This window comes from Ochotona curzoniae, unplaced genomic scaffold (genome assembly GCF_017591425.1).
Source record: "Ochotona curzoniae isolate NIBS_2020 unplaced genomic scaffold, NIBS_Ocur_1.0 contig_1014, whole genome shotgun sequence".
NCBI classification, from domain to species: Eukaryota; Metazoa; Chordata; class Mammalia; order Lagomorpha; family Ochotonidae; genus Ochotona; species Ochotona curzoniae.
In genome coordinates, this window is record NW_024464920.1 from 33,229,537 (window position 1) to 33,245,529 (window position 15,993).

Consider the following 15,993-nt stretch of genomic DNA (forward strand, 5'->3'; position numbering starts at 1 on the left):
TGGAGTGTCCAGTCGAGTCCTGGCTGTTCTGCTTCGAATCCAGCTGCTTCTGATGTGCATAGAAAGCCGTAGGTGTGGCCCTAGTACTCAGAGCCCTGCCAACTGTGTTAGAGGTCAGGATGAAGTTCCTGGCCCCTAGCTTCAGCCTGGCCTGTAACTAGGTGTTGCTGCCATATTGGAGTGGACCAGTGGATAGAAGAGTTACTGTCATATTCTCTCACCCCGCTCTCCTCTCTCCCTTCTCATCATACTCCCCCTCTTTATTTTTCTCTCTCTTCCCCCTTCCTACCTCTGTCATTCTGTCTTTCACATAAATAAGGAAATCTCTAAAAAAGAGTAGAGCACTCCCTGCCCACATGTTGCTAATAGCCTCGTGTGAGGACAGGCCATTCAGTGGATGATGACAAACAGAACTAATGGGATGTTCACCCACAAGGAAGGTTTCTCATGCAAGGTGATCACTACAAACACTCCCAGCTCCACTCTACCTGCTGAAGCAGAGTTTCTGAGGTCCTAGAATCTGTCTTTTTGAAGGTGCAGCCCAGTTTTCTCTTATGTATTCTTAAATGCTGACCTTCGGCAGTCCTTGAGAGTCTTACTATGGAAAAGGACAGCAACATGGAGTGATTGATGGAAGAACACTTGACAGGCTGGGCTGTATGACAGGTTTGTGACTCCTGGAGCACCAAGACCTGTGTCCTGGTTCTCTGCCTGCTGTAACTGGAGAACCTGTTTGTCTACCTGCAGTGAAACAAGGATTGTATGGACTGGACTAGTAATGAATCCTGAGGACTGATAAGGCCTTCCAGGGGCCAACAATGGGACAGGGCCAAAAATTCTCTTTTTGATGTTTATCCTTGTGCTCATGACCTGGATAGTCCAGGCCCCAGATAAGGTGTAAATACATGGGGGCAGGTCTGGAGATTGTATCTCCGGACCCTTAACCCACAGGCCTGCTTTTCCTGTTCATCATTGATAAATGAGGTCCCATCCTCAGCTTGCCCAGTCCTTTGGCTTATCTGTAGCCATCCTGTGGGAAGCTTTGTGCATCTCTGCATTTATTGCACATGAACAATTTGAGAGTCAAGCCTCAGATGATGTTTAGTTTTATAGTGACCTGTACCACATTGCTAACAGAATAGGCTGAAGAATCTGGTATGGTTGAACTTCTGTATGACTTACCACTGAAAGGAGGAATTAACTAGCCATTCTTTTACGGATCATGCCATTCTGTAGTATTTCTACAGATCCCTAGCTGTACAAGAAAACAGAAAAAAAGACACAACACTCAGGGCAGATGTGGACTGAATTTGACCTCTGTTGTTTTGTCATGGGACCTCCCTTTGCTTCCATTTTCCTTTATGTGTAATGAAGATAGGATGTATGTCTACTCTACAAGGTTGTTGTAGGAATTATATAAGTTCAAAATAAAAAGTGGTTAGAATAGCACCTAACATAGAGTAGGCATACCATCCATGTTGGGGATATTAGATTCTAATTACCATCAGGGTGCGATGACAACACAAAGTTGCTACCTCTGTCCTCCATCTTAGACTTTGAAGTGTGCTGTGTTTCTTTCCTTGCCTCAAAGACTGGCAGCTGTCATCCAGGCAGGTACCTTTTCCCCCAGGACCTCAAGTAATGCAGGCCTTAGCAGAGGATTCCAGAAAAATGTGGGGTCCACGAGTGAAGCATCTGTTTCACCTAAAGATGGAAGAGGGGGTTTTTGTGTATGAAAGTAAGTGTTGATTAGGGATAGCCTTATGCCCATGGGTGGTTTTTTGTTTTGTTTGTTTTTTGGGTTTTTTTTTTTTTTTTGAGATAAGACAACATTTGAAAAGCTTTGATACCAACAGTCAGATGCTTGAGCTCTGCCCTGTGTGAGGTTCAAGGGCACTTAGTGGAAAATTTAGCAACGAGGCGGCATAAGATAGTTTGGCTGAGTGACTTTTCACAGGGGAATGTACCGCAGGACTCCGTACCCCATGGCACAAGCATCCGTGTGACCAGCGAGAATGTGGTGAGGGTGGGCACGGGAGCCAGCCTGCACAGTAGAAGCCGTCTTTGCATCCAGGTCCTCTCCTGATGTGTATCTGCTGACTTGATCTCATACAATATAAAGGCCAGTGTCAATGAAATACGTGTTTGCTTCAAAATAAATGGTCCCTTTGGAAGCCGAAATCACTCCATATTTGTGTGCTCATAAAGCAGGGGTCTCCAGGGCATACCCTTGGAGAGATGCGGATATTATTGATTAGAATATGAAGCTCTCTTGCCAAGTACTAATGCACACCAAGTAGATACTGAATGTGAAATCTCCCTGAGTGACTTAGAGTGCTTTTTCCCTAAATGTTGCTGGTTCTCTTGTGTATACACACATGGTTATGTTTTTCCAAATATTGATTCTGAGCATTATTTTCAGTGTAGATCCTTTTCCACTCTTGAACTTGGACCTATTAGCCAAAAGATGACCTTTCCTTTAACTCCATATACTCTGCCACTGTGCGCATTCCTGACACCTGGTAGGAATATTCTCAAGCAAATCCAGTACAGCCTTTGCTTTTATGTAGTCAAAGCCAAAGTTCTTAATTCTCTACCTGAAATTTTATCTGTGGGTAGCCGCACATCAGTGGGTAGTGAAATTCATTTGATGTTTGAGGATATTAATTTTTATATGAATTGATATATATTAAATAGCTTGGGATAAAAAAAGAGATGTTATGATTATATCACATGGGAAGCATAACAATGGGATTTTATTTTGTTTTAAGATGCGTTTGTTTATATGAACACTGGGTTAGCAGGATTGACAGATTTCTTATCACTGTCCCCCAAGTGTGAAGCCTTGCTCTTAACTCTGCGGACTTCCCCCGGAGCACCCAGAGCAGTAAAATGAGAGCAAGCTCGGGGGCCTCTTGTTGTCACCTGCAGGCCTGGAGGAAGGAGGAGAGGCCCACACAAAGACAGGAAGAGTTATGGCTCCTAGAACTCCAGGCAGCTTCTCGTTCAGGTGTGCTGGTGGAGGCAGAGGAGATGTAGCCATTCTCCCAGGACTATGGTCAGCCCTACCAGTCAGGGAATTCGTGGAGGGAAATTGCAATGTCAGGATCAGAGCTTAGGCCCATGAGAGAAAATTTTCCTAGAGAGAAGGCCAGCTCGCTCCCCCTTTCTTTCTTTCTTTCTTTCTTCTTTTTTTTTTTAGATTTATTTTTTATTTTTATTGGAAAGACACATATGCAGAGAGAAGGACCTTCCATCCATTGGCTTACTCCCCAAGCAGCCACAACAGCCAGAGCTGAGCCCATCTGAAGCCAGGAGCCAATTCCACGTCTCCCACGCAGGTGCAGGGTCCCAAGGCTTTGGGCCGTCCTCGACTGCTTTCCCAGGCCATAAGTAGGGAGCTGAATGGGAAGCAGGGCCACCAGGATTGAAACCAGCACGCATATGGGATCCCAGTGCATGCAAGGCGAGGACTTTAGCCACTAGGCTACAGTGCCAGGCCCTCGCTCTCCCTTTGTATAGCTGAGGAGTGTTGCTTGTCGCATCACAAGTAGCTGGCTGAGCACAGGATACGCTGCTTCCAGCCCTTCCATTCATCCTCAAGCGGTGATTGCACTCTTAGGATGCAAACATGCTGTTGGTGCCTTAGAAGAGCCTTTGCTATGTTAAACCAAGTACAACAAATCCTTCAAAGCATGGGGCCTGCTGCCTCAGCTGCTTTAAAGGACCTCCCAGGACCAAAGGAAGAAACAGGTAGCGCTAGTTAGGAGGACTTTGAATCCTCACAGAAACTTCCCAGGAATAATATGATTGGGATTCCTGTTGAAAATAGCTCTGGGGTCAGTATTAGCTCGACAGGCTAATACTCCACCTGCTAGCACTGGCACAGCATATGGGCGCTAGTTTGTGTCCATTTCTAGTCCAGCTCCCGGCTTATGGCCTAGAAAAGCAGCGGAGGATGGCTCAAATCCTTGGGTCTGGATCAGCTCAGCCCCAGCCATTGTGGCCATTTGCAGAGTACACCAGCAGATGGAAGATTTCGTTCTTCTCTGTGCAGCTCTGCCTTTCAAAAAATAATAAATAACTTTAAAAAAAATAAAAAGAAGAAAATAGTTCCTAGCATAGAATGTAGGAACCTAATGAGTCAAAATATAATCCCACTCCCAAAACTGAGTTATACAAACAACTAATGTGGCCGAGAAGTCAGGCCTGACTCAGAATGCTGTAAAGGATACTTCTGAGTTTCACAGCTACTTGCTGGCTGGCGTGTTCACAGGCTCTTCAGACCCACCCCCCGGGACTCATCCTCACTCTGCAACTCTGGCTCAAGTCTGACCTCACCAAGCTTCATGTTTAATGTCCCTAGCAGGGTTGCTCCGTCTTCCCAGCAAGTTCATTGTTTATCTGAAGGCAAATATAATGCATTTCTAAGGACTTCCTTTTTCTAAAACTCAAGATTTATTTGTTTGAAACACAGAGTTGCAGAGAGGACGAAAGAAAGCTTTCCCATCCTCTGGTTCACTCCCAAAATGGTTGCAATGGCTGGAGCTTGGGTCAGCTTCTTCCACATCTCCTGCGTGGGTGCAAGGAGGCCCAAGGACTTGGACCATCCTCTGCTGCTTTCCCAGGTACATCAGCACCAAACTGGATTAGAAGTCCAGCAGTTTGGACTCAAACTGGAACCTACGTTAGATGCCAGCACCACAGACATGGCTTAACCTACTCTACCATGGTACTGGCCCCCGAGGTTTACTTAACAGCGACTCTTTGAATATAGGGAAAAGGGGCTGCTAAGAGGTAATATTTGGGGGCTGAGGTCTTGATGTAGTAGAATAAGCCTCTGCCTATGACACCAGCATCCCATACGGGTGCTCAGTTGTCTCCTGACTTCTCCATATCCGACCCAGTTCCTTGCTTATAGTCTGGAAAGGTAGTGGAGGGTGGCCCAAGTTGTTAGGACCCTGCGCTTACGTGGGAGACCCAGAGCAGACGCCTGACTTCAGCTCAGCTCAGCCCTGGCTGTTGTGGTCATTTGGCAAGTGAACCAGTGGATGGAAGATCAGTCTCTCTGCATCTCTGTCTCTTCTCTCTGTAAATCTACCTTTCAAAATAAGGTAAAATCTTATTTAACTTCATGGCATTGTAAATTTCTATTTTTCTTTCTATTGTTGATTTTGTATTGTAACTTTTCATTTGAGGGAATGTACAGTAGCTGTGAAATGGAGACTAACATCCAGATGTGAGGATGCAGTGTAGTATGCATTTCTGTTTCCAGACAAAGATGGACTTACAATGAAACTGTTTATTATATCTTGACACTAGGATTTTGGACTCTCTGCCATTGTCCATGCCCACAATGATGGACATATGACTGAGTATAAAGAACTATATGTTAGTAATGATATAAAGGAACTAGGTGGTGGGGGGGAAGGATTTAGGGAGGGGAAAAGGGAATATGGAACTGTATCATAAAATGATAGCAATAATAATAAAATGTAAAAAGATTTTAGAAAGATAATATTTAAGGGCAGGCATGTGGAGTAGTAAGATATCACTTGAAAATATTGTGTCCTGTACTGGAGGGCCTCGGTCCACTCCTAGCACTGCTCCCCTTTCTGGCTTCATGCTAACTGTGCACCCTGGGAGCTGTAGTTATTGGTGTTCAGTAACGGAGTTCTGGGGAGTCAATAAGTCGTTTCCTCTCAATTGCACTCACTCTCTTTCTCTTTACCTCTCAAATTTAATTTTTTTAAAATGACATTCTAAAGTTAATACAGACATCTAATCAAACAAAATGGCCTTGTTACCTTGAAGAAAGCAGTCTCCTCCACACCGCATTCCTGCCGCTCTCCCTGCATTGCTCACTGTGGAGGCAGAAAGAGGTGCCTGATCCAGGGTGACTCTAGGAGCAAGCAGCAGCCTCCATTTCCTGAGCTCTGCGGTTGGGCTCCGGGCTGGGTTCCTTTGAAAACACAGATGCTGGCAGAGAAAGAGGAGCATGAGATGGTGGCCAACCCGGCACTGCTGTTTCCAGGAAGGTCTGAGGGTGGTGGGTGTGGGGGAGAGCCTCTGCAGATTCCAGAATTGTTTCATTGGGGTCATGCCAAGCTCTTTAAAACCACAAGTTGCCTTTGAGTTCCAGGCGTGCATGTGTGTGTGTTCATGTTTGTGTTCCTGTTTGTTTCTGACCAGCCTAGTTGGGCAGGGCAAGTTTCCTCTGGGGTCCCTGGAATTCAGGCTGCTGTTGAGACCTTAGTGACAGGAAGGCAGGTGTGGAGACCCAAGAGCGAGGGGCTTCTGCCCATCACGCTCCATCCAGAGCAGCTCGACTGCTGGGAAGAACTGAGTCTGCCTGCAGAATACTTTGCCCTCCCTCCAGGAGGAGCGGTGAGCTAACAGCTAAGGAGCTGAAATTCCCTGTGTACAGCTGTTTCAAACCCAGCCATACCCCGCAGATGGTTACTGGCCCTGAGCATCCCTGTATGTTTCGATCTTTACTGTGGAGTGGGATGATGGTTGTTTCTGGATCAAGTTACACAGGTGCTCTCCTGAGTGCTGGATGTCATTAGCAATGGTAGAAAAAGGCTGCATTCGAGTGGTTGCGGGGTTCCGCACAAAGAACTGTTCTATGTAGATGTACAATCTTACACCCAGGGTGACCACTTACCTCAATCCACTCTGCCTTGAAAAAACAAATGAGGATGCCAAGGTCTGCTGAGTCCACAGCTGTGCGTCCTTCCCAGCCCTCGTGCACTGTCTTTGCAATCATCCCATGACATTTTCTTTTCTTTTTTTTTTAATTGTATTTATTTGTTTGTCTGTTTATTTTATTTGGGATTACCCCCTGACAGGTTTTCACCATGTTGCTAGAATAGTATAGTCCTTCATAAGGAGTCATAGTTCCGTTAGTCTCTTATTTAAGTGTGCCCCGACATTGCTGATATAGTGTCAGACAGTCCTGCATCCCGTTGTCTACACGTTTCCAACAGTTTCATTGAGAGTCCATCTTTTGTTTGAAAGCAGGAATGCATGTTGCATTGTACACCCACATCTGGATGTGGTAGACCCCAGTACTCCATCACTATACATTTCCATAAATGAGAAGCCATGAAACAAGGTCAAGAACTGGTATGAATCAGAACAACAGCCACAACAACACAACAACTAATTACAGCACCATGAAAAAAAGACATGCCACCGAGTAATCAATACTTGGGTGACAAAAAGGAAACACAAAAGTCTCTTGGGAAAAATGATGCCACTGTGTGATCCATGAGCCAGTGAATTTGACAAGAAAAAAAAAGTATTTGGAATAAATGAGACTGAAGTAATCAAAACACATGGGCTGCCAAAAAAACATATAGTATTTGTTCTTTTGTGATTGACTCATTTCACTGAGCAAAATGGTCTCTAGTTGGGAACCACCTGGTTGTAAATGGCATAATTTCACTCTTCTTAATAGCTGAATAATATTCCATGGAGTAGATGTACCATAGTTTCTTTAACCATTCTTCTTTGGAAGCACATCTGGTTTGTTTCCATGTCTTTACTATTGTAGATTGTGCTGCTACAAATATAGGATTACAGATCCCCTTCTCATATGCAGTTTCCATTTCTGTTGGGTATATTCCTAGGAACAGGATAGCTGGATCATATGGCAGATTTATTTGCAATTCTCTAAGCACTCTCCATACTGATTTCCACAGTAGTTGTACTAGCCTGTACTTCCACTAACAGTGAAGGAGGGTGCCTTTCTCCCCACATCCATGCTAGCAGGTGGTGTTACTTGAGTTCTGAATGTAGGCCAGTCTCACTGGAGTTAGGTGGCACCTCAACGTGGTTTTCATTTGTATCTCTGATGGCTGGGGAGCCTGAGCATCTTTTCATTTGCATCCCCTGACATTTTCATCTGAAGCAACAAATTCAGGGAGGCTGGAGGGACTTTCCCCAGTTCACGCCACCAGTGCCGGGGAGGATTGAGAAGTGACCTCAAAGCCTCCTAGCTCTGAGCCTGGTGAGCTTTAATGTCCCACAGTGGCTGCTGCCAAGAGGACAGAGTGCATCCCGGAAGGAAGATCCCCAGGGGAAAAGAGGCTTCCAAGAGTAGAGAAGTTATTGGAAGAATGTGACTCACTGGAGTGTGTCACTGGAGATCCTGCAGTCCCCAAAAGGGACGGTCTCACTGCCCCGCTGGATTCACGTCCATCTTCAGCAACTTCGGTGTCCTGCTAAGGAAATCGGGGCTCAGGGAAGTGAGTGGTATTTCTGTCCATCTTTTAGTCAAAGGTCACAATTTAGGAAAGAGAAGATCGTGGGAAGTGTTCTCAGTGGGTGACACTGAAGCGAGAACTCTGGGTCCCTGGCCTGTGTTTTAAGAAGTCAGAGTACAGGCTTGGGCTGGAAGTGGAGGAATCCAGCAAAGACCAGCAAGCGCTTGCTTAAGAAGGAAACTTGCCTTTAAGCCAAGCGAAGCCACAAGAAAACTGTGTTGGTAATACCCATGTGCACAGTCTACGGCCATACCACCCTGAACGCACCCAGTCTCATCTGATACCCATATGCACTGGAGAACAGCTGTAAGGGAGAAAAACAAACAAAAAAGACCCCTGGGGCGGTACATAAAAATGATCTGGAGAAAATAACAGACAAGAGGGGCACAAATGGTATTTTTATATCTTTATTGAAATGCAATATAAAGAAACCAAAAATTTCTGTTGTAAAGTAGTACAAAGAGATGTTTGCATAGTTACTAGGGTGCCAGTTGAGATCCCCACATCCTGTATCAGAATGCCTGGGTTCTAGTCCCAAATTCACTGTGGATTGCAGCTCCCTGCTAATGTAAATCCTGGGAGGCAGCAGGAAGTGCCTCTAGTTGTCGCTGCCAATACCTGGGAGACCCAGATTAGATTCCCAGCTCCTGGCATCCTCCTGGGCTAGCCCCACTATGGCAGGCATTTCAGTATATCAGTGAATTTGAAGAATGGATCTGCCTAACTCATGTTCAGATAAAGGAAGCCAAATATAAACAAACAAATTAACACACAAGTAGTTTCAAATTGTGCCACAGGAGTGATGTGAAGAGCTGGGGGGGCGGGCGGTGGATAAATGGTAACAGGGAGGTGTAGTGTTCTGTTCTTTTTAGAACTGTTTCAATTTAGATCTCTTTGAGAGAGACAGAAGTAGTGGGCTCCTGTCCTTTGATTCACTCCCCTGATGTCTCCAGCAACTGGGGCTGGGCCAGGCAGACACCAGGAACAAGGAACTTGGGTTAGGTCTCCCATGTCAGTGGCAGGGACTCAATTATATCACCCTGGCAGCTCAGGGTGCACACTATTAAGGAGCTGGAATGAGGAGCTGGAGCGAGGGCTTCAACCCATGTCCTGCAGCAGGGAATGTGTGTCTTAACTGACATCTTAACCTCTAGGCTAGTAAGCACGTGTCCCATTACCGTTAGATGAATGGTCTGAAGCCAGCTGGGGGAATATCAGGGAAAGGGGATGGAATGGCCCATGCAAGAAGACAGAAGGGACCTGCAGTCTGCTAAAGAACCAATAGGAAAGCAGGGCTATGAATGTGCAGCAGAGGAATAAAAGATCATGGAGAGCCTCAAGGTTGGATTATATTTTAAGATGATGAGAAACCAGTAGAGAATGTTAAGCTGAAGAATGAGGACTGGATTTTCAGAGAAATGCTTTTGGGAGATTTGCCAGCAGGCCTCCTAGCCAGGTGAAAAATACGAGCAAGCTTTATCTGATGAAGATTTCAAAGGTGACTCGGAGATGGGGTGTATTCATGGCCTCGGAGTCCTGCAATTACTACAGATCAGAAGGATAAAAGAATATCATGTGGCGGCATGGGAACCTCCCAAGTCCAGCTGTCCACAGGCCATGCCTGAGACAGTGGGAGCAGCATACCCAGCTGAGCCAGAGGCAAGCAGGGCCTGGCTTCCGAACAAGCAGCCATGGGAATATGGCACACTGGTAAGCCAAGAAAACAGGAGGCTGATGACTTTTTTAAAAAGATTTATTTTTATTATTTTTTTATTGGAAAGGTGGATATACAGAGAGGAGAGACAGAGAGGAAGATCTTCCGTCCGATGATTCACTCCCCAAGTGAGCGCAACAGCCGATGCTATGCCGATCCGAAGCCAGGAGCCTCTTCCGGGTCTCCCACGCGGGTGCAGGGTCCCAAAGCTTTGGGCTGTCCTCGACTGCTTTCCCGGGCCACAGGCAGGGAGCTGGAAGGGAAGCGGGGCTGCCGGGATTAGAACCGGCGCCCATATGGGATCCTGGGCGTGCAAGGTGAGGACCTTAACCACTGCGCCACTGTGCCGGGCCTGGCTGATGACTTTTGTTCTGTAAATATGTGTAGAACAAGAGAAGACATAGGCACAGAAGAAGGCCTCTGGATGGGGAAGGAAGTCTTAATCGATTTGCTCACTTAATCAGCTATCTGTTATTGGGTACACCTTTTATGTGCATTTCATCCCTTGCATCCCCTCCTCCCTACCTGGGCCTGTCACTCTCCCCAGATCCGAATCACGGCCTTGCACAGCCTTTCTCGGACCATTTCCCTCCCCTCTTTGGAGCCTCCCTGTAGTCTCTTATCCTACGCTGGTGAGGGCCTCATGGTATCACTCACTTGGAATGTTAGCTTACCAATGCATGGTGTTTGATCTATAACGGATCTCAGTCTTGCCTGCACATGAGGAATGGCCTGGGAAGTTTTAGAAAATCCTGATGGCTGAGTCCCAGCCCTGGAGATTCTGATTTAGTAGCTCCGAGATATGGCGTGGGTATCAGGGTATATTAAAACCCTCGCAGCAGACTGAATGTGCTGCTGAGCTTGAGAACCACTCATCTGCAAACTCATTCAATCCTCAAACTGGGACTGGGTTCTAATAATAGCTTTCTTTGTTCCTCAAGAGACTTGTAGACCAGCATTCAAAATAGTTCATGTGAACACATAATACTTCAAAGTGACTATTTCTACTTTGTATTAATTTGGTAGATGTGGAGGAAGGAAATAGTATTGTTCCTTCTTTGAAAATCAATTCCTAGGATATCGCAGGGCTCATGTGATAGCAGTGGGGAGAATAACCAGCAATGGGGAAACCTCAACAGGTGCAGCCACTGCGTTACGTGTGAGAGTACATCAAAAAGTTCGTGAAAAGTAGAACCAAAAAAATTGTATTTATTGGAGCAAATACAATTAAGACATTGCTTGGGACACCCACAGCTCATTGAAATATTGTTCCAAGTCTTGGATTCTGTGCTTGAATCCAGCTTTCTACTATTGCCTGAGCGCCAGCAGGTAATAGTTCAGATGTTCGGGTTCCTGGTTTCCACCTGTCTCAGCTGTACCTATTGCAGGTGTTTGAGGAGTGAACCACTGATAGAAGGTCTCTGTGTCTATCTCTCCTTTTCAAACAGAATAAAAATAATTTTTAAAATGTTTATTTTGGTGCAAGAAAATTTTTGAAATGTATCTGTAGGTTTTTTATTTCTCAGATTTTCCATGAACTTTTGGGGATGCACTCATAATTTCTAAGTTTTTCACATTCATTACCCAACTTTAATCCTCACCATAACCCCATGAGTGAGCACCAGAGGGTCTTGTGGTCCAGAGAACACATCCATGTGCCCCAATACCCCAGGCTACACAGAAAGTGGGACCAAATTGGAGCAGGGGTGCAACTGGGACCAAAACTTTACTCATGGCTCGCTGGAAAATGAGGCTATACCTGTTCTAACTTTGGGATTGTGTTCTTCCATTTATCCAGGACCTGTCAGGCATTTACTAAGTTATTTTTTCCCTGTGTACTCGATATACTCTTTTAGAAAAGCATCTACTTCTAGCTGCTAACCTCAAAGATTCTCCCTGTTTTACTTGGTCTTCTTGCTAGCTTTCTTGAGAAGGTAAACAGGCAGTGCTGTCCCCAGCTGCAGAGAGGGAAATTGGATGCCATTGATTAATTACTCCATTTTAGGAGTAGCTGTGTCCTCTGTGTGATCCTCATTTTCTAGATAAGAGAACCAAGAGAACACAGTGAAGCCAAGTGTCCCAGAGTGGACACAGTGTTTATTTGCTTATTTGTGGGGTTTTTTTTTTTTTTCAACTTGTTTTTGAGCAAACCTGCAAGACACAGGCTTCATTTTCTTTCTCACCTTAATTTTGTCTGGAATAAAGCACTGAAGCCTAAGCTGGATTTTCTTTGTTTATATTGAATGGGCACTTAAAAGGTATTATGAAACAAAGGCTTAATGCCAGCTTGAATATCATAGTGAGGTGAGGCAGGCACTAAATCATCTCCATCAGTATGTGTTAACAGATGAGAAATCCATACCCCACATCAGAGTACTTGTGTTTGATTTCTAGCTCTGGCTCCTGATGCCAGCTTCCTGCTAGTGCAAACGCCGGGGGGGGGGGGTGGGCAGCGGTGATGGGTCAAGTGTTTCTGTCCGTATTAACATGTTCCTACCACCTGGCTTGGCCCTGGCCTTTGGCGGGAGGGGAGGGAGTAAACCATCAAATGGGAATACCCATCTTTCTCTCAACTAAAAAATAAATTAAGAAAAATATTCCTCCTCCCATCTTCCCAACACGAGTTTGCTTTGGTGTATGCAACCCCAGATCATGAGAACTGGCTCTCTGTACAGGTTCGCTCTCCATCCACCCCCAGGTGCTGGTGTGTCTCACAGTTTTAGACTGTTACTGAGAACCCAGCCACTGTTGCTGGGCCACTGGGTTGCTGTGCAGACACTATGGGCTACATACACGCTTCTCCCTGCTCCCTAATGAAGAATGTGCTCATTTCCCAGAATATGAAGGCTTGGTATTTCCTGATTAGCTAAAATAGACACACATACACACACAGTTCTTTAAGGAAAATAACTGTATATAAAGAATGGGACAGACCCAACACGATGGCCTAGAGGCTAAATCCTCACCTTGCACATGCCTGGATCCCATATGGATGTTGGTTTGTGTCCTGGATGCTCTACTTCCCATCCAGCTCCCTACTTGTGACCTGGGAAAGCAGTGGAGGATGGCCCAAAGCATTGCAACCCTGCACTTGCATGGGAGACCTGGAATTGGCTCCTGGCTTCAGATCAGCTCAGCTCTGGCCGTTGTGGCTGCTTGGGGAGTGAACCAGAAGATGGAAGATCTTTCTCTCTTTCTCTCCTCTCTGTTCATCTGCCTTTCCAATAAAAATAAATAAATCTTTAAAAAAAAGTGAGACAGGCAGTGTGGTGAGAACATGACAGTACTAAGGAAAATGAAGTACTAACAGCCTTTGTTAGGGCAACAGGTCACTGAGTGCAAAGCTTTTTTAAAATGTGATTTATCTCCCTACAGGGCATACAAAACCATTGAGGATGATGACTTGAAATTTCCTCTTATTTATGGAGAAGGCAAGAAGGTAGGTATTGTATCCTGCTGCCACTCCACATAATCTCTGTGCTCCAGATTTTATAGCCTTGACAGCTCAGAAAATAGAACACAGCCATCCTCCTTTAGGCCTCCTGTTTGGAGAGTGAGGGGAGTTGGGGATATAGAAGCAGGGAGCACAAGTGACTCAAGTCAGTGTTGTGAAAGTGATGGCAGTGTTTACACTTGGCCACTTCCACCTCCTCTCTTTCCTGTGGTATCTGACAACAAGCTGGGAGGCAAGGTTAAAGCTGTCTGTGTTAGATGCACAAGGTAACTGTGAGTTAGCACAGCTCAGGCAGAGTCACTCTGCCAGCTAGGGGATGACACCAGAAGAATGTCACGGTTGTCTACATCCTTTTTTTAAAAAAATTTTTTGATGATGTTTACATAGTTGATTAGGGTGGAAAGGATTGAGGATTAGAGGAAGATGGGTGAGACCATTGTTTCCAACTCTTCCCCTTCTTCCTGTGTCTGGGGGAAGAGGAGAGACAAGGTGAGAAAGGCAAAGATAATAGGAGAAGCCACACCCAACCTCCCAACCACCTCAGTACTTGGGGACGGGGAACAGTCACCCAGCATCATCCCAGGATTCCCGGTGTGGAGCATGCTGTAAGGGTTCTGCTCAAGAGGTTTCAGTAGTTCTGAAATGCTGTAAATCTTGCCTGTCCAAGGATGAGGAAATCCTTCCAAAGTCCACTGCCTAACATAGTCCACCTTAGATTCTCCATTCACCCAGAATTTTGCCATCAACACTTGGCTGACATAGTTGACCAATTTGTCAACTCCTTCCTGTACTATGGTACCAGATATCCTCTGCAAGCTCTAATGGACTGCCATGTCCTTCATGTGCATCTGGGTATGCTGTCCACTGCTCTGTCTAAACCACTGAGGGGGGCCATCTCCGACACATGCACTCTACTGTCAGACTCTTCCCATGATTGAGGTACTGAGTCCAGCAATTCAGTTGTGGGTATCCTCAAAGAAACCTCATTTGAAGTGATCCCAAACCGGGCTCTCATGTGTGCTTGCCAGTATGGGATCCAGCTTTGTCCTTCACCCATGTCAGCCTATGCACACACTGGTAGGTAATTGCTGAGTCAATTCTGTCTCCAGCCCTGTCTCTTACATAAACCAGTGGATGCTACACACTCAGCCCTCACATACACTTGTGGGGAGTTGCAGCCTAGTTGGAGTGACCCCTAATAGCCCCCATTATGCCAGTCTCCAGCCCTGGTTCCTGTATTTGCCAGTATGCACAGCAGACTGGTCCAGTCTTTGCCACATCCCATTCAGCTTTCATACACGTCAATGGGCATTGAAGCCTAGCTCAATCCAATCAATCCTGCTGTCTAGCCCATACTCGTGCCAGTGGGTGCCACCACCTTTCTGGCCAAGCCTGCCCCCCAGTTCTGGTTCTCATGCTCACCAGAGAGTTGCAACTCATCAGAATGGTGCCCATAATTTCCCTGATGGGCCCACTCCCAGTCCCAGATCTTGTACTCTCCAGGTGGTTCTGCAGTCTAGCTTGACAGGGTTTGCCCCTAGTCCAAACACTTGCCAGTTGGTGCTGCGACAAAGCCCAACCAGCCTGCACTTACTCTGGGTATAGTCAGCCCAGCCTCGCTCTCCACCAACCCAGTTCACATGCAGACCAGCAGGTGTCATGGCCCTGCCCAGCCTGGTCTGCCCCCAATCCCAGCTCTCATGCTTACCAGTGACAGTAGTGTCTCAGGGAAGCTCTGCCCCAGCAGTACCCCTACTGGGCTCGCACCTCCCCACCCCTCCAGGTATCACGTGCTGTTGTGTGCAGTGACCCAGTCTGCATGGCCAGCCTTCCTTGGCATTTGCTAGCAGATGGTGTAGCCTAGCCTCGTCCAGTTTGCCCCCAACCAAGCCTGTTCCCAGCCACATAGCTTGCACATAATAGTGGTCGCTTTAACTCAGCTCAGTATAGTTCATCCCCCGTCTTAGCCTTTACCATCAGATGGTGCAGCTCGCACCCTACCCCAATTCTCACTGGCGATTATTGCAGTACAGCCCTGTCTAGTCTACTCTCATCCCTGGCTCGTGCAAACCGTTAGGTGTGATAATCTAGCCCGGCATGACCCACATCCTAACTTCCCAAGCCCAGTCTTCTGCTGAGGTGGCATGCTCGCCTGGAGCTCTGCTTACCCACCAGACATCCAAGATCATAAGTGGGTTCCCAGACCTGTCCTCTGGCGTATGTGCAGGTATGGGACCTTACCTCTCCACTCACCTGGGACACAAGTGCGTGTGTGAGACTCCAGGCACAGCCAGTGGGCATACCTTTCCATCCCCTGTCCCCACCCACCCTTGGAACAGAAACTGTGTGTGATCTCAAGCCTGCTTCAGCAGCCCCCAGTGTGAGTCCCTAGACCCAGAGTTCATGGAAGAGAATGAAGCCCCTAGCGACTCCAGCTCCACAAAGGTGAAAGCCACCTGCAGCTCCGGCTTTGCAAAGGCCTATCTACATTCTTACTCTTCTCAGACTCCATCGGGCAAGCTCAGCCTTTGCAAAGTCTGATTTTTCATTGGCCT

At 46.5% G+C, this 15,993-nt stretch overlaps 1 protein-coding gene across 1 annotated transcript in view; it reads left to right on the top strand.

Annotated features, from left to right (window-relative positions):
- PPM1H (protein phosphatase, Mg2+/Mn2+ dependent 1H) overlaps positions 1-15,993 on the top strand; it is a 220,832-nt gene that overhangs the window by 171,433 nt on the left and 33,406 nt on the right. The window contains exon 7 of the mRNA XM_040982551.1: positions 13,360-13,423. Within this exon, the coding sequence (XP_040838485.1) occupies positions 13,360-13,423 (64 nt within the window). The remainder of the gene's footprint in view (positions 1-13,359; positions 13,424-15,993) is intronic.